General features: G+C 39.3%; 1 protein-coding gene and 1 pseudogene across 5 annotated transcripts in view; both read left to right on the forward strand.

Moving 5' to 3' along the window:
- Window positions 1-963: 963 nt before the first annotated feature.
- The window catches only part of LOC138843046 (disintegrin and metalloproteinase domain-containing protein 32-like), a 498,529-nt gene continuing 473,439 nt past the window's right edge, over window positions 964-26,053 (forward strand). For 2 of the 5 annotated variants that reach the window (XM_070068574.1, XM_070068573.1), the window contains exon 1: window positions 964-1,350. In XM_070068574.1, the coding sequence (XP_069924675.1) occupies window positions 979-1,350 (372 nt within the window). In that variant the 5' untranslated portion in view covers window positions 964-978. Of the gene's footprint in view, window positions 1,351-13,553; window positions 13,634-26,053 lie in introns of all 5 variants that reach the window. The other 3 variants (XM_070068575.1, XM_070068576.1, XM_070068577.1) reach the window with 3 other exon arrangements.
- LOC100350360 (nucleophosmin pseudogene) lies at window positions 11,840-12,853 on the forward strand (annotated as a pseudogene).

Here is a 26,053-nt window from a genome sequence, read left to right on the forward strand (position 1 = left end):
CTTTTAAAGTTTACAGGTTTAATTGAAAAACAATAATTATGGAGCATATGGTGATATTTTTTGCTTTTTAAAAATTTTTATTTAAAGTATGCTTTGATTTCTGTATATACTGTGGTTAAGATTTAGTCAAGCAGTGAACATGTCATTCTCTTTATCGTAATTCTCATTCTGAGAAGCAGAATTTGACTGCATCTTTAAAGTGCTGTTCCTGTAGGTGTGTAGAAAGTGATGGAGAAATTTTATTGCATCTCTTCTCCATTTTCATAGTACATGCAAATCATTATGAGGTGGGTGTTGGTGGGTAGGAGGTAATAGATACACAGGAGCCAGAGAGTTCTCAAGGTCTTCTCCAACACTGCATTATTTGCCCTCATAGTGTTGTGGGCTATGTTGGACCTAAATTAATATTCCAGACTCTTTGACCTACAGAATTGTAAATACAGCCACAAAAGTGGCATGCAGTGTGGTAAACTTTATTTACAAAGTGAGAAAAGTACACTGGCTCATTAGGACTTTATTTTGGGAAAGCTGGCCAAAGAAAGGGAATTACCATAACCTGCTCTGCTCCTCCTGAGTCCGCAAGGAGAGAGCAAACTTGCATTCTTCCTAGCATTTTATGAATTTAGAAAACCAAAAGCGTTTACATGATACTACCCCCACTATGCTGTGTAAAAGTACTTTCAGGGGAGGGGTCCCATGATTGACAGGTTGGTGAACATTGCAACGGAATGAAGGAGGTTGGGCTCCCAGCTCATGATCTTAAAATTGTCAAAATTTTCCCTCATTAATAGAGCTGTAGGAATTAACAGATGATAAGAAACCTTTTCGGTCAGTTACTTCACCAATGATTTAGTAGGTCCATATAATCTTCTCTAACTTATTCTAATGTTATTAATGTGTTTCATTTGTATAATGTACAAATAAAACATTTACAATAAGTAAAATTTCAAATTCTCGTGTCTCCCAGTATCTTCCTAAATGCACATTAAGATCACAGCAATCAAAGTTCTATTTTTAGATAAAACCCTGGTGAAACCTTCACAGGTATGTCTAACCACACCACCTTTGCTAGCGTTTGTTACTAGAGGAGAACGAACGCCTCGGTTCTCTGGGCCATCACACTGGAGGGGCAGGTGTGCGGGGACCCAGCCCGGGCCGGGGCGGCGCGCAGCGGGCAGCCTCCGGGCGCCGCGGGAATCCCGCTCCAGGGTCTCGCGAGAACAGCGCCCGCGGACGGCTTCCCGCCCAACGGCCGCGCCGTCAGTTCCCGCTCGGCGCCCGGCCCCGACGCCATGCTCCGCCTGCTGCTGCTGCTGGCCGGGCTCCGTGGCTGCCCAGCGCCGAGGCCCGGTAAGCCCCGGGCCCCGCCGTCCCTCGGGGCGGGGCGGCCTCTCTCCCGCGCTCCGGAGCGGGCTCGGCTGCCTCCGACGGCCGCGGCCTCGCTCCCTGTTGGCCGGCCCCCCGTGGAGGGCGCCGCGTCGGGATGCAGAGCCACCGTGAGGGGAAGTCACTTTCGCAAGCCGGGACAGACCTGTGCGCTCTTTACCTAGATCTTTCTAAGCAGTGTGCATGTCTAGTTGTTTTAGCAGCATTTATTGAAAAAAAATGTCTTTAACCTGTACTAGTGCCTTTGGTTCTTTTTCAAAGATCAGTTGAGTGCATTTAGATGAATCTCATTCTGGGCTTTCATTCTGTCCTGTTGATCTACTTTTCTGTTCTTTGTCCAACATCACATTGTCTTGATTACTGTAGCTTTAGATTAAATTTTGGACTTTGATAATGTAAGCACCCTGGCTTTATTCTCCTTCAATACTGAATAGAATTTTCTGGGCATTCATGGCCTGTCCATGTAAACTTAAAAATTAATAGTTGATGTTCACAAAATAATTTCCTACAATTTGGTTGAGATTGTTTGAATCTAAAGATCAAGTTGGGAAGATATGACATCTTGACATTAATGAATCTTCTTATCCACAAACAACCTGTCAATCAACTTATTTAGTTGTTCTTTGATGTCTTTTATAAGTTTTGTAGTTTTCTTCATAGAGAGAAGGCATAGACATGATAATATTTTGGAAGGTGCTAATGTAAATGACAATATACTTTTTTTTTTTTTTGACAGAGTGGACAGTGAGAGAGAGAGAGAGAGAAAGGTCTTCCTTTTGCCGTTGGTTCACCCTCCAATGGCTGCTGCGGCCGGCGTGCTGCGCGCTGATCCAATGGCAGGAGCCAGGTACTTATCCTGGTCTCCCATGTGGGTGCAGGACCCAAGCTCTTGGGCCATCCTCCACTGCACTCCCTGACCACAGCAGAGAGCTGGCCTGGAAGAGGGGCAACCGGGACAGAATCCGGCGCCCCGACTGGGACTAGAACCCAGTGTGCCGGCGTTGCAAGGCAGAGGATTAGCCTAGTGAGCCTCGGCGCTGGCCGAGATAATGTCCAGTTTTCTTGGATAACCTTTGCAATGTCAGGATTATTGGCCAGCCTTAGTACTTTGCATGCCTTTGCTAATGCAGTCCCAGGCAGTGATGAGAGATAGTCAAAGCCAGAAAGAATATACATGTAACAGAATTTCTCTTCTGAGAGTACATCCCCAAGTTGTCTACATATTCCCAGCCCAGCATGATCAATTTCTAGTCCATTTCCAAATTGGTTTGTTTTTAAAATCACCTTCTTACAGCCAAAAGCTAGGAGATCAGAATCCTCTGATTATTGCTTATACAATTCCAATTTTTTTAAGACAGGCCAGTTGTGCATCAACTTCATAAGGAGATATAAGGCAGTCCACTCCCTGAGATCTAGCAGCTTTAATCACTTTTGTGGGCCATAGCATGTGTGATATTGATAGGACAGGTAAAACATTCTTGGATTTCCAAGACTTTACCCTCACGAAGAAGCTGGTTTCCCTTAAGGAGGCTGGCTTGTCGTTCTTTTCTAGACCTTTCTACTTTTTTCGAAGGTAAAGTGCATCCATCAAAAACAAGAACAGGTTTAATTCTATGATATACTAACATGTTAACAAATTTCATACAAAATCCCACATACCTCTAATAATAAACACTGACTTTATTTATTTTGAACAACTCCCAAATAGCCAAAAATCAGAATCTAGTATTACAAAACACTGATGTTCTCCCATGAAGAAATGTTCAAAGAACTGTGACAGTAGCAATGAAAATCTTGCAAATTTCAACTATCAGTAGGTTCACTGTTGGCTAATTTATCAGCTCAAGCAGTGGCTCCTTTGTGAAGCCAGCAATATGTATCCACAGCTATTGCCTGTCCTTTATATTTCCTCACAGGGATGGGTTCAGAAGCTTTTTTGATAAACTGTAGTAGTCCTTGGATCCCCATAGTACCATGTTAACCTGTTCACAGAGCTCTGATGCTCTATTTGGTAGTTCTTCGAACTTCAGGCTTTTCTCTGCTCCACTCTGAGTAACTGCGATTCACGAACCTCTCTGATAACGTGTCTAAATAGAAGATTCTTTCACTCTGAGGAAAGCGCACATAAATCCTCATTTTGTGATACATGTGTAAGCATCTTCTAGGCCAGGTCAATATCCTTCAAAAAGCATTTCCTCCTTTTCACAGTGGGAGGCACTGAGCACCACATGACGCACATCATCTCGCAGTGATCCCCATGGCACTTGTTAGCTTCCACACAGATCACTCTTTTCACTTTTCAGAAAGGCATCTCCTCACAGCTCAAGGGCAGAGGGACTGGGTCCCCAAAGCCCACCTCAAACGTACCTCACCCAAGCCACAGCAACCAAAGCTGGCAGTGCATGACTCTGGCAACCCAGCTACAGTGGAGCACCCAAAGTCAGCTGTGCTTAGTCTTATCTGTTGCAGCCCAATTATATCTATTGCAGAACTCAGCATCTTATTATTCTCTAAAATGTCCCTATGTTATTACATAAGAAAAATCATGGAGTTACAGTTACAGTAGCACCACGACTTTTGAACAGCCAAATGAATTAAGGAATTTGTTTAAGGCTACCAAAGGCTTTTTTTGATGAACTGTGTATAAAGTTGGAAATTTAAAGTCTTAAACTATTTTATTTTGTTGTAGTTTCTTCAGGCAGTCTTACTTACCACCTACTTGTATATTATTGCTAATGTTGTTATAGAGATAATGTAGTCCTCCTCCTACCTTATACCTCATCCACACTTAATATCCTGCCATCTAAGGAAATAGACAATATATACCTTTGTAATGCCACAGATTACCAACATCCCAAATCCCTTTATAAAAGTAGCTATCCAGGCCGGCGCCGCGGCTCACTAGGCTAATCCTCCGCCTAGCGGCGCCGGCACACAGGGTTCTAGTCCCGGTCGGGGCGCCGGATTCTGTCCCGGTTGCCCCTCTTCCAGGCCAGCCCTCTGCTGTGGCCAGGGAGTGCAGTGGAGGATGGCCCAGGTGCTTGGGCCCTGCACCCCATGGGAGACCAGGAAAAGCACCTGGCTCCTGGCTCCTGCCATCGGATCAGCGCGGTGCGCCGGCCGCAGCGCGCCGGCCGTGGCGGCCATTGGAGGGTGAACCAACGGCAAAGGAAGACCTTTCTCTCTGTCTCTCTCTCTCACTGTCCACTCTGCCTGTCAAAAAAAAAAAAGTAGCTATCCATGTGCTTGTCAAATATATAAAATTCTGTTTTGAATATGTCATCCAGTATGAGAAAACCATCACACTCAAGGATGTAATGAGTTCAGTGAAAGTACTATTCACAGAATTATGGACATGATTAAGGAAATCAATTAAGGCTATTAAACCAACTGTGGAAATAATTTTTTATCACCCTTAGGGATAAAGAGGCAAGGGAACACAACGATGTTGGTGGAACCTAGAGAGAGATAAATTTATTGAAGGCAGTCTCAACAGAAGCTGTGGCTTTTGAGAGATGCAGCTATATAAAAAAATAGTCAATTATGGTGACAGGTGTTTAGCCAACTGGATAATCTGCCCATTGAGATATTTGCATCCTGTATCAGAATCCCTGGGTTCTAGTCCTGGTTCTACCCCCAATTTTAGCTTCCTGCCAGTGCATACACTGGAAGGTGACAGTTATGGCTCAAGTGGTTGGGTTTCTGTTACCCACATAGGATTGAATTCCTGACTCACAAACAGCTCCTGGCTTAAGCCCCCCAGCTATTGAGAGCATTTGGGCAGTGAATGAGGGCTTAGAAACTCTCTGCACCACTCAAATAACAAAATTTAAAAATACCCAGTTTTGAAAAGGACGGTACAAATAAAACGCCTTGGCCTCTTTATACTTCATCCCTTTGCCAGTGCTTCTCTTAGGTGGACCTCATTCATGATCAAAGAGCAAAGGAGCTTTTGCGATGCAATCAGTAAAATAACAGCCTCCTGGCAGAGCAGTGCAGAGAAAGAACAGATAGCAAAACAGCCAGCCTGCAATGTACCTGATTCTGGACTTTTTGTTCCATTATCTGTTCCTGTGCATAACTAAATTTTTGTATTTACTATAACTTTGAGGCATATTTTGATATCAGGTAGATTTTAAAAATTTTCATAACTATCCCTTCATGAAGTTGAATTGTAGACCGAGTTTACCATGTTTAATCAAAGTGCATTTCTTGTCCCACAGGCCACCTCTAGGCAAGGTACATAACATCCATATTCACCCTTCTTATTATTCTTTTTTTAAAAAAATTATTTTTTTTATCTGAAAGAGTTACACAGAGAGAAAGAGAGAGGCAGAGAGAGAGTGAGAGGTCTTCTTATCCACTGGTTCACTCCCCAGTTGGCCACAACGGCTGGAGCTGCATGGATACGAAACTGGGAGCTTCTTTCAGGTCTTCCATGTGGGTGCAGGGGCCCAAGCACTTGAGCCATCTTGTACTGCTTTCCCAGGTAATAGCAGAGAGCTATATTGGAAGAGGAGGAGCTGGGATTCCAATCTGTGCCCCCATGGGATGCTGGCACATTAAGTGGTGGCCTTACCTACTATGCCACAGCGCTGGCTCTATTATCATTCTTAAACTTTTAGGAAGGGAAGTAGAGAAAGAGGGAGGAAAAAAAGGAAAGAAAAAAGGAAAAGGAAAAAGAAAGGGAGATAGGGTGGGAAGGAAATGAGGAAGGGAAGTATGATTATATTCTTAGAATTGTTTGTATGAACTAAATTGAATCTTTATGTTAATATCACATCCAACAAAGGGAAAAAAGGCAACACAAAAGAAGTTTTCTTCTGCCTCATATAACTAATCCTTATATAGGAAATATATGCACAAGGTATGTACTGCTTGAAATTTCACTTGCTGGAAGGATTTCCTTTTTCTAATCGCTTTTAGGGACACCTAAATGGGTTTGTAAGGATTTTTCAGTTGACATTTGAATACTATTATCATATCATACACATAATTTTCTTCTTTCACTTAACTTGTCATAGGAAACAATAAATGATGGTTGAGAGATTGATGTGTAAGGTTAGTGGACTGTGGATCATCCATTTATGCCACCTGAAGCTTGCAATAACTTCGTTTTTTTTAAAGATTTTATTTATTTAGTATTTGATTGGTAAAGACAGAGAGTGGGAAAGACAGAGAGAAAGGTCTTCCATACATTAGTTCTCTCCCTATGTGGCCGCGATGGCTGGAGCTAAGCCGATCCAAAGCCAGGAGCCAGGAGCCAGGAGCCAGGAGCTTCTTTTGGGTCTCCCATGTGAGTGCAGAGGCCTAAGCAATTGGGCCATCTTCCGCTGCTTTCCTGGGCCATAGCAGAGAGCTGAATTGGAAGGGACACAAATCTGGGACACAACCTGTGCCCATATAGGATGCTGGTACCACAGGCAGATGCTTAGCTTATGCACCACAGCACTGGCCCCTCAAGAACTTTTAAAATGTTGCCCTACATATAACTGTTCCATTTGATGAATACTCCTGGGAGTGCCTGAAAATGTCAGTTTGTGAAGTGTGGCCTGGGTTGCAAATTATATAGTATCATATTGTATGAGTTTTAGTTGCTATCACAGTCCAATATTGGGCCAGAAGCATTATTAAAAGAAAAAAAATACTTGAAGAGATATATGCTGTATTTTTCCCTTTTTCCTGTTATAATGAACCACCAAATGAGTGGTTTAAAATAACAGAAATGTACTCTCTCACAGTTCTTGAGACTGGATGTATACAATCAAAGGATTCGTAGTGTTGGTTCCTTTTGGAAACTTGGTTGGATCATGCATTGCATGCCTGACCCCTAGTTTCTGATAGTTTTATCAATCCTTGGATTGTAGACATGTTATTCTTACTCGGTGTGTCTTCTCCTCTTCTCTTACTTATAAAGATGCTTGTCATTGGATTTAAGGTCCACCCTAATCCATGATCCTCTCATTTCATGACCTGTATTTAATTGTAGCTTGCAAAGACTTATTTTCCAAATAAGTATACATGAACCGATTCTTGTTAGACACTTATTTTGAGAGGGCAGTATCCAACCCACTATATGTACAATTGAGGATATTTCCTTGGTTCAAAACTGTTGGGAGCTTTTCTGGGATTCCACTAAAGAGGCCTAACAGGCATTCTTCAACATTTCAGTCAGTCTTTTCATGAGCTCTTTTTTCTCCTAGCTGTAAAGGAAAACCAGTAGAGCTCCTTGCACAGTGGCCTATATCAACTGAAGAGCCTTCTCTTACTTAGGCTACCTATAAATCGAGAAGCCTCTGGTTTGTCATTATAGGGTCAAAGCAACAAAGCTGTATGTGATACAGGTTGCTTTGAAATTCCAAAGTGATCTACAAAGTGTTGCGCCTCATCATTTAGTATGGAGAAGGATACTTTCCAGTGCAGTCTAGACCACCTGATCATTATAAACTGATTTTCTCTGTGTGGTATATGTATATCTTTAATTAAGACTCTGATATACTTCTTCTTATAAAGACAAATGAGACACCTGTTACTTTATTCAGGTCTCAGAGGCGTGATATTATGAATGTACTCCAGTTTCTTCTGAATGGGCATATTAGTTTCTTGTTGATGATGTAAAAAATTACCATAAACTTGTGCTTTAAACAGTTCTGTAGGTCATAAGTCTAAAGTTAAAGTATAGTGGGTCCAAATCAAGGAATTGGGGGTGCTGTGTTCTTCTGAATGCTCTAATAAAGAATTTGTTTTCATGCCTTTTCCAACTTCTAGGGGCTGGCCATATTCCTTAGCTTGAAACTGCTTTCCTTCACCTTCAAATGCAGTACTATTGGGCTGAATCATTATAACACTGCCTTTTTTCTGTTTCTCTCTTCTGCTTTAATGACACTTTTCACCCCTAAGATACTCCAAGATAATCATCTTATTTTAAGATCAGGTGATTTACTATCTTAATGGTATTTGCCATGTAACAACATATCCAAAAGATTTGGGGATTTGTATGTAGATCTTTAAAAGGCCAGCATTCTGTCAGCCACAGATAGTGAGATGTTTAGTGTCCAGTTAGAATCAAAATCAGAGATTTAACAAGGTCATGAGGCAAGAGAGTGCAGGTATACTGCCATCACTGTGAAGCAAAAATGCAAACTAAAAGCCTCTGCTTATTATGATAGAGAAAACAGCAACTTTTTCTGTCAGTGGTCCATATAGGTGCTAGTGTGTGGGTTCATTTGTTTCAGTCCATATTTGGAATAATATCTGTTATTGCAGTTAATACCTGATTAAACTCAAGGAAATTCATTGCCATTTGTTTGTTGCATGTATGTTGTTTTTGTAGAGCAAGCAAATAATGTTTGGGACTATAATGAGAATCACTGCTCTTGCATATATTTTTCCATCATAATGGGACTAATTTCTGTATATAGAAGGACTTTTTTGTGTAATGTTTTGTTAATGGTAGAGATGATATTCAGGGGTTCCCATTTGTCCATCCATTTCATAATAACCCTTTCTCTTTTCGTCAGGTAAAGTGTGCATTCTGAAAGTCACTGCTCTGTTTACACAAACTGTTTCATTAAATTATGATCGGATGGATTTGTGACCCCTGGGTGCTCTCATAGCTATAAGAACCTAAATTCCATTCATCACCCAAGTGTTCATAAGCAAGTGTTCATAAGCAAGTATTAAGACCTTAAGTATTTTAGGCCTCAAAAATTAGTATTAACTTAGAGTCAACGTTTGATATTACACAGGTGTGAGTAATTGGATTTCAATTTTTGTGTATCTAGTCTGAGTCTTTCTTTTAGTCACTTTAATGTATTAAAATAATGGAGCTCTTTGACTTTTACTGCCTCTTATTTGTGTGATAATTACCTAATTTAATGCTTTTGTCATGTTTAAAAATTAGCATATAAATCTGCAATGTTTTGGGTTTATTTTCTAGGTACCTTGTAGATGCTTTTAATTTGGAATGATTAGAGTGTTTTATATAATAAATGTAATCCTTTATTTAGGCAATAACTAATAATTCTTCACCATGAATAATTAGGAAATTTGATATCTTATGACTTCTTTGTACCTCCTTGTCCCTTTTACTACATGATTATGATTATTTTTCTTTTAGTTGTTCTGTAACTTTATGCCATGAAACAGTATGCTGCTTCGTAGCTTCATATGCTTATTTTCTCCCCCCCCCCCCCCAGAAACCTAAGGGAATAGAAACTTCATACATTTCATAAATAAAACTTGAGGAACATGGTGATTCTTCCCATATCTGCCCTCCCATTTCTCCTCTTCCCTCTCCTATTCCCATTCTTATTTTTCACTAAGATCTATTTTCAATTAACTTTATATACATGTGATTAATTCTATGTTAAGTAAGAAGTTCAACAACTAGTATGGGGAAAAAAAACCAAAACTGTTCCTCAATAGTCCTGACAAGGGCTGTTCAAAGGCATTGCTTCTCAAAGTGTCAATTTCACTTCTATAGATTGCCTTTTAGGTAATTTTAAGTCACTTTTGACCACTTGTACATGTAAGAAAACTAGTATGCTTGTATGTGCTGCTTCTTCTGTTGCTATGTTGTTGGATATGTACAAAATTGTTGTACTTACTATGTCATATTATGTCTGCATAATTTTCTGACATTGCATCTATTATATAAATATGGTTTGTACAATTGCTTTAGCTTTCAGTTTTATTCTGTATTTAAGTATACTTAGTGCCTATCACTAGGCCTTTTACTCCAACTCTACTGATAGATTTTCTGTGAGACAGTTATCTGCCTTCTGTAACAGGCATATATGTAGTATTTTACTTGAGTTGTTGCTTGTACCTATCTGTCTTTGGCCTTTATAGTTGAATAGCAATTTGGCTGAAAAATAAACTTTTTGGGTTCTCACTTTCTTTTACCAACTTTACTTTTTATTTATATAAAGGGAACAAATTTCATGTATTTCATATGTACAGTATTTTTTTAAAAGATTTATTTTATTTATTTGAAAGAAAAAAAAAGTCATAGAAAAGTAAAGCCAAAGAGAGATCTTCTATCTGCTGATTCACTCTCCAAATGACTGCAATGGCCAGAGCTGTGATGATCTGAAGCCAGGAGCCAGGAGCTTCTTCCGGGTCTCCCACAGGGGTGCAGGGGCCCAAGCAGTTGGGCCATCTTCTACTGCTTTCCCAGGCCATACCAGAGAGCTGAATGAAGCAGCTAGGACTCCAATTTGCACCCCTATGGGATGCCAGTGCTGCAGGCTGAGGTTTTTACCCACTGTGCCATAGCACTGGCCCCTCATATATACAGTTTTAAGAGCATAATATTTTCTACCCTAATACCCCACTGTCAACCTGCCTCTTCCTTCTGTTCTTATTTTAAGTTTTACAATGACATTCTTTCAATTTACTTTATAATCAAAGCTTAACTCTTTTGTAAATAAGACATTATTCTTTGGCATTTTAACATTGATTACTGCATTTACGAATTCTCAAGCTAGCCTGCTTTTTTCTCCTCACACCAAATTTTATTTTTGCTTATGTTTCTCTAGGATTGTTTATCTTAGAATGCCAATCACTTTGGTGTAATTCTACATGGTTTTAATTGTTATCAGAGTTTCCTAAAACGAAGTGTCTATTTCAAATCCTTTATTTCAGGAAAGTACTCTTTATTGGTTTTTAATACCATCTGAGAGGCAGAGAGACAGAAAGAGCAAGCTCCTGTCCATTCTCCAAGTGTCTAAAATGACTAGGGCTAGGCAGAGACTAAAACTGGGAGCCAGGAAATCAAATTGTGTCTTCCATGTAAGTAGCAGGGACCTGACAACTTGACATATCACTTGCTACCTCTCTGGGTCTGAAGTGGTGGGAAGCTGGAATTGAAGCCAGAGCCAGGACTTGCACTTGCTAGCTTAACTTCTTCCCCCATGAAATTTTTTGATGTATGTCATTGATTTTTTTGTCTACTTGTTCTGTTTTTCTTCAAGAATAGCAAATTTTATATAGGTTGAATACTTGCTCTTTGCACTTTAAAAAAATCTTTCATAATTATTTCATGTGTTTTCAAATTAGATATTTTAAGTTTTTCCCCTTAGTTTTTATTTTTAAGGGAATTTATTAATGTATTAGGTCCTCAGAGAAAATGCATGATTATTACTACAGAATAATTCTCACCAGTTCTCATGTTGATTTCATAGTAGTGAACAGAGAACAGATTTGATGTCATTTATAGATGTAATTCTAAGAGTATTATATTTCCCTTCCTTCCTTCCATCTTCATTCCATCCTTTTCTACCTCTCCCACTTTCTAATTTTTGAGATAACATATTATTAATTTACATTATAGTCAAAGGCTTAATGCTACACTGAATAAAGAATTCAATGAGTAAAAAGTAAAATGAATACATAATGATGAGCCACCAATACTTTCATAGGCAAATCTTATGAAAGAAACTGAATAGACCTCTGGCGTGATTCCGTCCTGTGTGGCTGTTCTTTGCAGCAGTGGGCATCTAATCTCTGTCTGCTTTCTCTCCCACCCAAGTTGGTTCCTCCGCCTCATGGAAGATTTGATGGACATGGTCATGAGCCCCCTGAGGCCCCAGAACTGTCTTTTCGATTGTGAACTAAAGGCTGACAAAGATTATCACTTTAAAGTGGACAATGATGAAAATGAGCACCAGTTATCTTTAAGAACGGTCAGTTTAGGCGCTGGTGCCAAGGATGAACTGCACATTGTTGAAGCAGACGCAATGAATTACGCAGGCAGCCCTATTAAAGTCACACTGGCAACATTGAACATGTCTGTACAGCCAACAGTTCCCTTGGGGGCTTTGAAATAATACCACCTGTGGTCTTAAGGTGGAAGTGTGGTTCAGGGCCTGTGCATATTAGCGGACAGCACTTAGTAGCTGTGGAGGAAGATGCAGAGTCAGAAGAGGAAGAGGATGTGAGGCTATTAAGTATATCTGGAAAACGATCTGTCCCTGGAGGTGGCAGCAAGGTACCACAGAAAAAAGTAAACCTTGCTGCTGAAGATGATGATGAAGATGATGACGATAATGATGATGATGATGATTTTGATGATGAGGAAACTGAAGAAAAAGCTCCAGTGAAGAAATCTATACGAGATACCCCAGCCAAAAATGCACAGAAATCAAACCAGAATGGGAAAGACTCAAAACCATCAACACCAAGATCAAAAGGTCAAGAATCCTTCAAAAAACAGGAAAAAACTCCTAAAACACCAAAAGTACCTACTTTCATAGAAGACATTAAAAGCAAAAATGCAAGCAAGTATAGAAAAAGGTGGTTCTCTTCCCAAAGTGGAAGCCAAATTCATCAATTATGTGAAGAATTGCTTCCAGATGACTGACCAGGAGGCTATTCAAGAGCTTTGGCAGTGGAGGAAGTCTCTTTAAGAAAATAGTTTCAACAGTTTGTTAAAATTTTCCATCATCCTCTGTAAAAAAAAAAAAAAAAAAAAGAAACTATCAACTCCCAACTTGACTCTCACTGGGATTAAACATGACAATAGGTCTGATCTGATTTCATCATCATTAAAAAAAAATCATCTATTATTTTTCACTTTATGTTTCTGTGTGGGAGCAAACTGTTGAAATCCTTACTTAATGTATACTAAGCTGATCTTCTGTATATTAAGATAATCGAAAATGAATCTTGATGTGAATGGAAGGGGAGAGGGAGTGGGAAAAGGGAGGGTTGTGGGTGGGAGGGACGGTATGGGGGGGAAGCCATAGTAATCCATTATTCGTACTTTGGAAACGTATATTCATTAAATAAAAGTTAAAAAAAAATTTTCCATCTTATTTCATTTCTGTAACAGTTGATATCTGGCTGTCCTTTTTATAATGCAGAGTGAGAACTTTCCCTACTGTGTTTGATAAATGTTGTCCAGGTTCCGTTGCCAAGAATGTGTTGTCCAAAATACCTGTTTAGTTTTTCAAGAAGGAACTCCATCCTTTGCTTGGTTTCAAGTATGTATGGAATGTTATCATAGGACACAGTAGTAGCAGTGGTCAGATGTGAAAATGGTGGAGAGACAAATATACATATGAAATAAACTCAGTATTTTAATAAAATAAAAAAAGAAACTGAATAGATATTTAGTCAAATTTAAGACAGGTTCTTATTATTTAAAAAAATTTTTTTTACAGATTCGCTAAATTCATTTCTACAAATCATATTACCAGAGAAAATCCAAGCAAATGCCAGTGGTAAATTCAAAGTAAGATACGTAAGGAATATTTTTTTCTCCCTAAATTATGTGGAATTTCAATTTTTTACATAGTTATAAAATATATCAGCCATATTATTGTATGTATGTGTTTAAAATTACTATTAGTAAGGAATTTAAAGTTTTGATAGCAAAGCAAATGTATAAGTCAAAATTATCTGTTTTGTATACTATCTGTCATTTTGGTATTATAGAAAAATTAAGTGTGTTATTGGAATGATAGCTAGGAGAGTCTGATGAAGAGAGTGATGCAAGAAGAGTAACATTTAGCTCAAACCTTGTTCCTCAGTCTTCTCCTTTGCATCTGACTTTACTTGAGACCCTTTCATTATTATTTTTAGTGGAAAAGGAAATACTTTATTCATTTATTTGTTGAACAGATATTTCTGTGGATATTCCATGTGAATTTTGATGGGAGATAAAAGGTACAATTAAGTGAGGCTGTCTTATAAGTGGCCATTTTAATAATACTTTAATGTTAACATTTATTGAGCTATAATTTACATACCACAGAACCCATTCATTGTAGGTGCACAGCTAAATGATCACTAATTCTAAGTACAGTGTAAGAACATGATCGCAATCCAGTTGTGGAACATTTCTATTGCCCCAAATAGTTCCTTCATGCCCATTTAAGTTCATCTCTGTCCTTTGTTCCTAGCCCTTGGAAACTACTGATGTGTTTTCTGTCCATACAAATTAGTTCTTTCTTTTGTATATATTCTTCAGAGTGAAATTAATGTGACACGTGGTCAGAGTGTGTTTCATATTTTTAGAAATCATTACACTGTTTTCTATAGTGAATCTGCCAATATGCATTTCACATCAGCAACATCTGAATTTTTTGTAGCATACTTTTAAACATTTGATGTTGTCTTTTGGGTTAAAAGATTATTTTAGTGGAGTATAGTGGTAAACATTTTTCTGATGTATAATTAAGTTGAGCCTTTTTTAATGGGCCCATTTAGCTATTCTATCTTTTTGGTGAACTTTCTGTTGTATTCATCCACTGTAAAGTTGGGTTGTTTAATTCTGTATTTTTGAATTCTAGAAATCATATGTTCTAGATACATGTTCTTTATGAAGCACACAATTTGTAATTATTTTTCTTCAGTTTGAGACTTTTCATCTTCATAATGCTTGCTGTAATTGGCCTGGGTGTGCCAGCTTATCAGACACCCTTACAAGACTACTAGTAATGTCTTGGGTTCATCATCTGAGATGACTGAATAGGGAAGAGATGTGCTGATTTCAATCTAAGAAAGATATCAGAAACACAGGAAAGATATGTGTTCCTGGGAGACTCTTTGATTTAGAGAGAAGTTTCATTGAAAAATTTGCAGAAATAAGAGGATCTGGGGTCCGGTGCTGTGGTGTAGCAGATAAAGCCGCCACCTGACAGAGAAGCTCTCAGGTCACCAGCAGTGACTTCTGTGGTCTATTGGAGAGGTCATCTTTCCATGTGATGTGGGAGGAGCTTGCAGAGGACTGTGCTCCACTGGTGATCTTGTCTGAAGGAGAGCTTCATAGTCCCCACTATCCTTGAGTCTAGACAGATGAGTTGGCAGGGGCAGATTGCCCATTTAACTCTGTGAAGGAAGGGCACATTGTATCACCCCCTCCCCATAACAGGGCACTGTGCAAACTGGGGGCTGTGCCATCTTCCCAGATTAGGGTGGCTGGAGGCTTTAGGATGCCATGCGACCTGGTGGATTTTTTAGAGGGAGAACTCTGCAGTCTCTAGTGACTGAGTCTAGGTGGAGGTGGAGTAGGTGCCTACTTGGCATGTTACTCCCCTCAACTCTTCCCACCCAAGCATGAGATTCAGGGACAGGGTGGCTTTCTCTCTGGGTGTGCAGGTTCACAGGCCAGAGAAAGATTCCTTGCAGCCTGTGTGGGGAGCCCTGCAACCTGTGACTCTGTGAATCCTGTGACTGTGATAGGCTGGGAAACTGACATGGGTATGGGGTGTGGCTGAGTCTTTGGACAATTCCTGAACACTACTCCAGAAGCTCAGAAGTCCCTGAGTACTCAAAGTGGACATTGCAAAGTGCTCCATGCTCACTCTGCAGGGTACATAGCTTCATTGTGTGGTTCATGTGACAGGGAGTGGGGAGTACAGGCACAGAGAGGCTCATGTTGGCATGGAGAAGGGCAGAGACAGTGATCACACCAACCAGAGTGTTCATCTCCTCTCCCCTGTGGAGTACAGAGGAGAGCTGCCATGCATAACTTGGGTGTTATCCTGAAGTTTTGCCCCACCCAAAAATGGTGGCCAGAGATCCCTGGCTCCATCCAGCATATACCTTTGGATATCCCCTGAAGGCACTGGCATGCCACAACAACTAGAGGCACATGCTGAAAAAAACACTTCAGAGGAGATATCAACAAGTGTTTCTGCAGTGTGTAAAAGGAAGCATAGAAATGTAAGAAAAATGAACAGGGAAGAAAATAGGACTCCCCAAAAGGAGCATGGTAGTACTTTAATATTAGACTGCTGAGATGAGGAGATTGATGAAATGCCTAAAAAGTAATTCAAAGGAATGTACATTTACTCAAAAATCAAGAAGCAATTACATGGTTTAATTGAAATTGTGAATGACATGGTTGAGAAATTCAGCTTGGAAATGTTAAATAAAAATGAAACTGAAATATTAGAAATGAAGCAATTAATATGCCTAATGAAAAATACAGTGGAAAGCCTATTGAATGGACTTGTTGAGGCAGAACAAAGAATATCTAATCTGGAAGACAAAACTTTTGAAATATCTCAGACAAAAAAAAGAAGAAAAATAATTAAAAAAAGTAAAAGCAGTGTTCAGGATCTTTGGGATACCATGAGACAACAAAATATTGTGCCTTAAGGCCGGCGCCACGGCTCAATAGGCTAATCCTCCACCTAGCGGCGCCGGCACACAGGGTTCTAGTCCCGGTTGGGGCGCTGGATTCTGTCCCGGTTGCCCCTCTTCCAGGCCAGCTCTCTGCTATGGCCTGCGAGTGCAGTGGAGGATGGCCCAAGTGCTTGGGCCCTGCACCCCATGGGAGACCAGGAGAAGCACCTGGCTACTGGCTTCGGATCAGCGCGGTGCACTGGCCGCAATGTGCTGGCCGTGGCAGCCATTGGAGGGTGAACCAAAGGCAAAGGAAGACCTTTCTCTCTCTCTCTCTCTCTCTCTCTAACTGTCCACTCTGCCTGTAAAAAATAAAAATAAAAAAATAAAATAAATAAAAATATATGTGCCTTAGGCATTCCTGAAAGACATTCCTGAAAAGTGAAAAATAATTGATTAGAAGACTATTTCAGGCATGGAAAGCCAAAAGACACTCTGGGGAAAAGAAAAAAAAAAAACCTAAATGAAAGATCTCCGCAAGTGAGATCCCAGTGGAAAGAATGGGTCATCAAAGAAGGAGGTACCTTTCTCTGAAGGGAGGAGAGAACTTCCAATTTGACCATGGCCTTGTCTAAAAATGATCAGAGTCAGTGAACCCAGGGGGCTTCCATAGCCTTGGCAGCTCATGACCAAGAGCCTAGGGTGATTACTGAGGCCATAAACAAGAGTGTCAATTTGTTAAGTCAACAACAGGAGTCACTGTGCACTTACTCCTCATGTAGGATCTTTGCCCTTAGTGTGCTGTACATTGAGATTTAATGCTATAACTAGTACTCAAACAGTATTTTTCACTTTATGTTTCTGTGTGGGAGCAAACTGTTGAAATCTTTACTTAATGTATGCTAAACTCATCTTCTGTATATAGAGAGAATCGAAAATGAATCTTGATGTGAATGGAAGGGGAGAGGGAGTGGGAAAGGGGAGGGTTGCGGGTGGGAGGGACGTACGTTATGGGGGGAAGCCATTTTAATCCATAAGCTAAGCTGTACTTTGGAAATTTATATTCATTAAATAAAAGTTAAAAAAAGAAAATATATTCAGTGAAATACTATCAGAAAATTCCCTGATTTGGAAAAAATATGAACATCCAAGTACAGGAAACACATAGAACTCCACATAGAATTGATTAGAGAAGTCTTCACCGTGACTCATTTTATTCAAACTTTCAAAAATAAAACATAAAGAAAATATTCAAAAATGTGCAAGAGAGAAATTCCAGATTACCTTTGAATGATCTTCAATTAAATTGACAGCAGATTTCTTAGCAAATATCCTACATGCTAGGACAGAATGGAGAGATGTAGACCAAGTCCTTAAAGGAAAACTGTCATTCCAGAATAATATACCTGAAAGAATTCTCATTTATAAATGAAGGTGAAATAAAGGCCATCCAGAATAAACAGAAATTGAAAGAATTTTTCATCAGTCGGCAATCCTTACAAATGATTTTAAAGGATGTGCTATATATCAAGAAACAGAGAAGCATAACCAGCATTATGCAAGAATGTGAAAGCAGACAACCTCCTGGTAACGGTACAAAGCAGATCCAAATCAAGCAAAAGGAATATTCACAGAAAAATGACAAGACCACATCTTTACTTATCAATAATAAATTTGAATGTAAATGGACTAAAGTCTTCAATTAAGATGCAAACTGGTTGAATGAATTGAGAGCAAAGCCCATCTATATGCTGCCTATAGGAATCACAACGTACAATAAAGATGCACAGATTGAAAGTGAAAGTATGGAAAGATTCCTTGCAAATGGAAAAGAAAAACAAGCTTGGAGTAGCTTTCTTAATATCAAACAAAATAGACTTGAAGACAAAAACTGTGCAAAGAGACAAGGTTATTATAAAATGATTAAGGGATCAGCTCAAAAGATTATTGGGACTATAGTAAATGTAGATGAATTTATGTATATGCATTTTATGTATATGCTAGAGCACTCAGCTACTTAAAACAAATCTTAATGGACCTAAAGGGAGACATATGCTCCAATACAGGAATAATGAGGAATTTCAGCACCTTACTTTGATCAATGTATAGATCAACTAGGCAAAAAAATAAAATAAAATAAAAAATAAGGAAACAACAAAACTAGTTGACACTATTGACCAAATGAATCTAAATGATATCTATAGAATGCCTCATCCCACAGCTGTAGAATACACATTCATCAGTACATGGAACATTTTCTAAGATTGACCATATGCTAGTCCAAATGCTAGTCTCAACAAATTACAAAAATGAAATCATAACATGTATATTTTCTGAGAACCATGGAATGAAGATGGAAATGAACAAAAATAAGAAACTCTAGAAAGTATACAGATTCATGGTGACAGAACAACACTAAACAACTACTAAATGAACAGTGGGTCAAAGAAGAAATCAAAAGGGAAATAAAGGCCGGCACCATGGCTCAATAGGCTAATTCTCTGCCTGCGGCACCGGCACCCGGGGTTCTATTCCTGGTCGGGTGCCAGATTCTGTCCCAGTCACTCCTCTTCCTGTCCAGCTCTCTGTTGTGGCCCAGGAGTGCAGTGGAGGATGGCCCAAGTCTTTGGGCCCTGCACCTGCATGAGAGACCAGGAGAAGCACCTGGCTCCTGGCTCCTGGCTTCAGATCAACGCAGTGTCTACAGCAGCCATTGGGGGGTCAGCCAACAGAAAAAGAAGACCTTTCTTTCTGTCTCTCTCTCTCTCACTGTCCACTCTGCCTGTCAAAAAACAAAAAAAGGGGGTGGGGGAAATAAAAAAGTTTAAACAAATGAAGAAGACAGCAGAACATAACAGAACTTGTGGAATACAGCAAAATCATTATTATGAGGAAAATTTATAGCAATTAGTGCCTACATCAAGAAATTGGAAAAATATTAAATAACAGATCTAACAGTGCATCTCAATAACCTAGAAAAATAATAACAGAATAAACCCCAAATTAGTAGGAGAAAATAAAAAATAAAAAATAGAGAAGAAATAAAACTGCAAACAAAAAAGAACTGTACATAAGGTCAGTGAAATACAGGGTTTTTTGGAAAAAAAAATAGAACCAAAAATTGACAAACTAAGGCCCAACTAGCCAAAAATGGGGGAAGGCCCAAATTAATAAAATCAGAGATGAGAAAGTAGATGTTACAACTGATGCCTCTGAAATAAAAAAAGGGTTATTAGGAATTATTACAAACAGGTTTAAGGCCAAAAATCAGCAAATCTAGAAAATATGTTTAGATTTCTGGATACTTACAATTTACCAAAATTAAGGCATGAAGACACAGAAAACCTAAATAGACCATTAAATAAGACAGATTGAATTAGTAATAAACACATTCCCAACTGAGAAAAACTCATGGCTTCCCTGATGCATTTTACCAAACTTTTTCTTTAATTTTTATTAAAAAAAATTTTTTTTTGACAGAGTGGACAATGAGAGAGAGAGAGAGAGACGGAGAGAAAGGTCTTCCTTTTGCCGTTGGTTCACCCTCCAATGGCCACCGCGGCAGGCGCACTGCGACTGGTTCATCCCGCTGATCTGAAGCCAGGAGCCAGGTGCTTCTCCTGGTCTCCCATGCGGGTGCAGGGCCCAAGCACTTGGGACATCCTCCACTGTGCTCCTGGGCCATAGCAGAGAGCTGGCCTGGAAGAGGGGCAACCGGGACAGAATCCAGCGCCCCGACCGGGACTAGAACCTGGTGTGCCAGTGCCGCAGGCAGAGGATTAGCCTATTGAGCCATGGCGCGGGCCCATTTTACCAAACTTTTAAAGAATTAATCTCAATTCTACTTAAAGTATTCAAAATAATTGAAAGTGGGGAAATCCTTTCAGACTTCTTCTATGATGCCTGGGTCATCCTAATTCCATAACTCCAAAAAGATGCAACAAATAAAAAATTATAGACCAAAATCCATGATGAACATTGATAGAAAAATCCTCAACAAGATACAGCTAACTGAATCTAACAGCACATTGAAAAGATCATCGAATAGGACCAACTGTGATTTATCCCAAGGGTGCATCGATGGTTCCACATTCAAAAATCAATAAATGTGTTCTATCACATTAACACACTGAAGAATAAAAAGCACATGATTATCTCAATAAATGCAGAGAAAGCATTTGATAAAATACAGCATCCTTTCATGTTAAAAACCTTAAGCAAAATGGGTACAAAAGGAACATACCTTAACACTGTCAAGCCACCATATGCCAAATTCACTGCCAGAAAAGTGTACAGAATTTTGACTACAATAGACAACCAGATGAGAATTCCAACTCTCACTAATGTTAATTAATAAATATAAAACAAGTCTTGGGGTGTGTTGGGGGTATACAAATACCTCCAGTAGTGGGGGATGAGCACACAAAATTTAGTCACAGGGAGAATACCAGAGAATCAAGGAAGTTGCTGTGGGTAGGGGGCTGATAAATACTCTAACATTCCCTTGGACAGTGTATTAGGGAAATGTGGAGGTCTTTTGTGGGGCAGTGCTCCTGGTCTAAAAATAATGGAAAAATCTATGATTACATATTGTTGTTTTACTTGGCCAAAAGTTTTTTCCTCCAAATATTATCCTCAAATGGGATAATAATGATAATAATAATCATTGTCGTCATCATCCTCTTCCCAGTGACTGTACCCAAATGCAAGACCTCAGATACTAAGTAAAAATTTAAAAGAAAAGAAAGAGAAGATACCTGTCAGGTCACAAAATGTCTCAAAGGCATTTGTAGTCCAACAGCAGTGAGAAACATTCTCTGTATTCCTACAAAGACTCAGAAGTCAACTTTGAAAAAGTACTCTGGGTTGGATTCAGAAGAACCAATGGGACAAGGACTATTAAAAGTTAATTTTGTAATCAACAGTTGGCCTGGTATAACAAAGAAATGACGAAAGATTGATGGGTGGGTAAAAATATCAATTTAGAGACTATTAAGAGAGAAACAACAAGTCTTTGTGACAAGGCAGGAGGACTTAAGAGCTATAAGTCAAATTGTCCAGGCCCAACACTCTGTAGCGCCCAGTCCTTACACCCTTCTTAATAAGATGCCATTGGAAGAGAAATGGTTTAATGTGGATTTAAAAGGCACATTGTGGGCTTATCTCTTGGACCTAATAAACAAGGAACCTTTTCTTTGTAGTGGGAAACTCCTTAAGGTGGACTGCTTAACTTTTTGGAAAAAAAGGATTATTAGTCTCCAAAATAGTTTGATAAAGAAAAAAAAGAGGTAAACTATTTGGGACACCTTAATAATTAAAAAATCCAAGAAACAAAACAACAACGAAAAAGAAACAAACAAACAAAAAAACAAAGACAAAATTGAACCTCCAAAGTATATCTGGTGTGGTGAATCTGCCTCCGCCACAAACAGTGAGGGAGCTAAACAGGCTTTTGGGACTGACCAGTTATTGCAGGATATGAGCTGACATATGCTCAAAAATAAAGGCTATATCATAAATTGTTAAAAAAAAAATCCTGAACCCATTCGATTGTCTAAAAAAAAACATTAAACAAAGAGTAAAATAATTAAAACATGCCCTTGTTACGGCTCCACTTTCCAAAAAACCATTTGATCTATTTGGGTCTTGGGGGTACTTACTCAGACATGAGGATAAAAAAAACATGTTGTTTTTGTTTCCAAACTTCTTTGACCCTTTTTAAGAGGATGGTCTAAATGTGTACAAATGGTGGCAGTGACAGCCCTGTTAGTAGAAAAGACCAGAAAGGTGATGTTTCTTCAGGACCTCTAGCCCTGTTAGTGAACACTTCACCTCAGGTCAAAATTTTTTTTTAACTTTTATTTAATGAATATAAATTTCCAAAGTACAGTTATGGATTACAATGGCTTCCCCCCCATAACGTCCCTCCCACCCGCAACCCTCCCCTTTCCCACTCCCTCTCCCCTAAGCTAGAGGGCTGGGAGATGGCTGGCAGACTCCTGAATTTTGAAGTATGAGGCCATATTATTAAAAAGTAATGATTTATTATTAACAATAGATAACCTACTTAATTCCCATTAGTTTTCTGTGAAAAGGGGACAAAAACAGACAAAGTTAAACCACAACTGCATAGACAGCATAAAGTATCATAGGAAGGACAGACCGGATTTATAGAAATCTGCAATACACAATGAGATGAGGTTGTTTATGAGTGTAATAGAGTAATAGAGAAAAAAGGCACAGTGGTTGTTCTTTCATTTATGGTAACACTCAATCATTATGTGAGCCTAGAAGATTGTCTAACAGTAGGTCAACTCAGACCTGTAATTGTATGCTGTCAACTATGCATTAAAACTCCTCGAGGGTCAGAAAGGGACTACGTATACAGAATCTAAATACAGTTAAATGTACATACCTTTAAAAAATCAGGAGAGAGAGAGCCCTTATAACAGTAAGGAAAAAAAATCCTAGTATTTGAGAAAGCAATAAAATCCTAAAAATCCTCTTACTTCTCACAGAATATGGCTGTAGTTCATGTAAATGGTCACCAAAAAGAGAATTCTATAAAAAGTTGTAAAACCCAAAATTGCAAATGAGATCTCTGACAAACCTTTTTAAAAATTTATACAGCCTAATCCCAGATTCCCAAGAGTAACATTAAGGCTCCAGCCTCAGTTTAGCAAAAAAAAAAAAAAAATGCTAGAGGATAAATAAAGAAAATAAAGATAGGAAAAAATCAAACTACAGAAAACCTCCTTGGTTAAGGAATTTCAAAGTAGTCACATACACTTTTCAAAAATTCCTGAGGTGGGAAGACAAGATATTTGCTGCTAATTTTGGATCATTTCTATGGCTGGGTGAAAATTCTCCCTTTCATAACTGCCAGTGGTAAAAATGTCAAGATGTTAATAAAGCAAATCATACCTAGATTTGGCCTGTTCAAAAAGATTAATTCAGCTAATGGAAGTCATTTTATGTCATTGGTGCTGAAGGGGGGTTATGGGACTATCACACTCTCCGGCATCCTTCTTCTTCAGAAAAGTTCACAAGGAATCTTAAAAACTAAACTACCTTGTACAGAATGTTTCCCAATAGTGACTCCCTGTTTTATTTATTTGAAAGGCATAGTTAAAGAGGGAGAGGGGGATAAGGGGAGAGAAAGAGAGAGAGAGAGAGAGAGAGAGAGAGAGAGAGATTGAGACAGAAGATATCTTGCATCTGCTGGTTAAATCTCCAAACGTCTGCAATGGGCGAGGTTGAGCCAGGCCAAAGCCAGGATCCAGGATCCAGGAGCTTCCTCTAGGTGTTCCATGTGGGTGCAAGAGCCCAAGGACTTGGACCATTTTCTTTTTGTTTCCCAGGTTCATTAGTATGGAGCTGATCAGAGGTGGAGCAGCCAAGATTTGAACTGACATCCACATGGGATGCTGGCATTGCAAGTGGTAGCTTAACCCACTGTGCCACAATGTTGGCCACCCCAATAGCACACCTTAAAGTGGCTCCAGAAAAGGATGTGGAATTCCCCCCTCCCCAAATTATCATTTGGGCTCCCTTACTTGGATAGGACTCCCTTACTTGGATGTGGACTTTGCGACCACAAAAAGAAAATATCGATTTCTAAAAAAATTTATATACTGGCCATATCCTCCACTCTTATCATCCCTTAGTTTAAAAAGACTAGTTGCCCAGACTCTGCCTCTGAAGATGATAGTTAATCATTTCTAATCAGGTGATGTGGTGCTGATTAGTACCTGGGAAAAAGACAAGCTTCATTTGTGCTGGAATGGCATACAAGGAGTAGAGGGAATGACAGTCATTCTGCAGCGGTCTATGAGTTGGTAATAAACCTTGGCACAGGAGTGATGAGATAAAACTACCTGCTTAAGCTAGTGATTAATGTAACTAAAACTTCAGCTCTACAGGCAATACATTTCAAGACCCCAATTCTTTTGATAAAATGTTCAATTCAGCAAGAAGTTATAGCAATTATGTGTGTGTGTGTGTGTGTGTTTATGTATGACCTAAAGGGAGAGATAGACTCCAATACAATAATAGTGGGTGGCTTCACACCCCACTGTCATCAATGGAAACATCATTTGGACAGAAAATCTATAGAGATACATTGGATTTTCACCATACTATTGAGCAAATGGACCTAACAGACATTTGGAGGACATTTCAGCCAAATGGTCTCTTTGGAACAAAAACAAACAAACAAACAAAAACCCCACATTTTCTAGGCTAGACCATATATTAGGCCACAGATCCAGCCTCAGTAAATTGAAAAATATTGAAATCAAACTGGATGTCTTCTCAGGTAACAAAGGAATAAAATTAGAAATTAACAACAAGAAGGGGCTGGTGCCGTGGCTCACTTGGTTAATCCTCTGCCTGCGGTGCTAGCATCCCATATGGGTGCTGGGTTCTAGTCCTGGTTGCTCCTCTTCCAGTCCAGCTCTCTGCTGTGGCCCAGGAAGGCAGTGGAGGATGGGCCAAGTGCTTGGGTGCCTGCACTCGCATGGAAGACCAGGAAGAAGCACCTGGCTCCTGGCTTCAGATCAGCATGGCTCTGGCCATGGCAGCCATTTTGGGGATGAACCAACGGAAGGAAGACCTTTCTCTCTGTCTCTCTCTTTCACTGTCTAACTCTGTCAAATAAAAATTTAACAAAAAGAAGAGAAGAACACTCATAAGTACATGGAAGTTAACATGCTACCAAATGATCAATGTGTCATTTAAGAAATTTAAAAGTAAATAAGCCTACTTGAATTAAATGAAAATGAGTGGCTGATGATGTGGCATGGTGGGTTAAGCCTCTACCTATGGCACCAGTGTCCTGTTTGGGCGCCAGTTCCAATTCTGGCTTCTCGACTTCTGATCCAACTCTCTACTATGGCCTGGAAAAACAGTAGAAAATGTCCCATGTGCTTGCACCCCAGCATCCACATGGGAGACCTGGAAGAAGCTCCAGGCTCCTGATTTCAGATTGGCCCAGCTTTGGCCATTGTGACCATTTGGGGAGTGAACAAGTAGTTGTAAGATCCTCTCCCCCTCTCTCCTTCCCTCCCTCCCCTCCCTTTCCCTCCCCTCCCTTTGCCCTTCCCCCTCCTCCTCTCCCTCTTTCTGCCTCTGTAACTCCACCTTTCAAGTAAATAAATAAATCTTTAAAAAATATATGTCTTACTCTAGAAAAGTTTAAAAAAAGAATAAATGAAAATGAAAACATAGCATATCAAAATTTGTGGGGTACAGCTAAAGTAGTTTTAACAGGGTAGTTTACAGCATAAAGCACTTACATTAAAGAAAGGGAAATATGGCAAATAAATGACCTAATGATGAATAACAAAGGTTTAAAATACCAAGAACAAGAGGAAATAAATGAAATTGAAACTAAACAAATACCAAAGGTCAACAGAACAAAAAGCTGATTATGTGAAAAGATACACAAAATAGACTATTAGCCAGACTAACAAGAGAAAAAATAGAAAAATACAAAAATTAGAATTGCAGGAGATATTACAATGACACCACTGAAATACAAAGGATCATAAGAAACTTCTATGAGAAACTATATGGTAACAAACTGGAA

The sequence above is a fragment of the Oryctolagus cuniculus genome, chromosome 2, assembly GCF_964237555.1.
Source record: "Oryctolagus cuniculus chromosome 2, mOryCun1.1, whole genome shotgun sequence".
Taxonomy (NCBI): Eukaryota; Metazoa; Chordata; class Mammalia; order Lagomorpha; family Leporidae; genus Oryctolagus; species Oryctolagus cuniculus.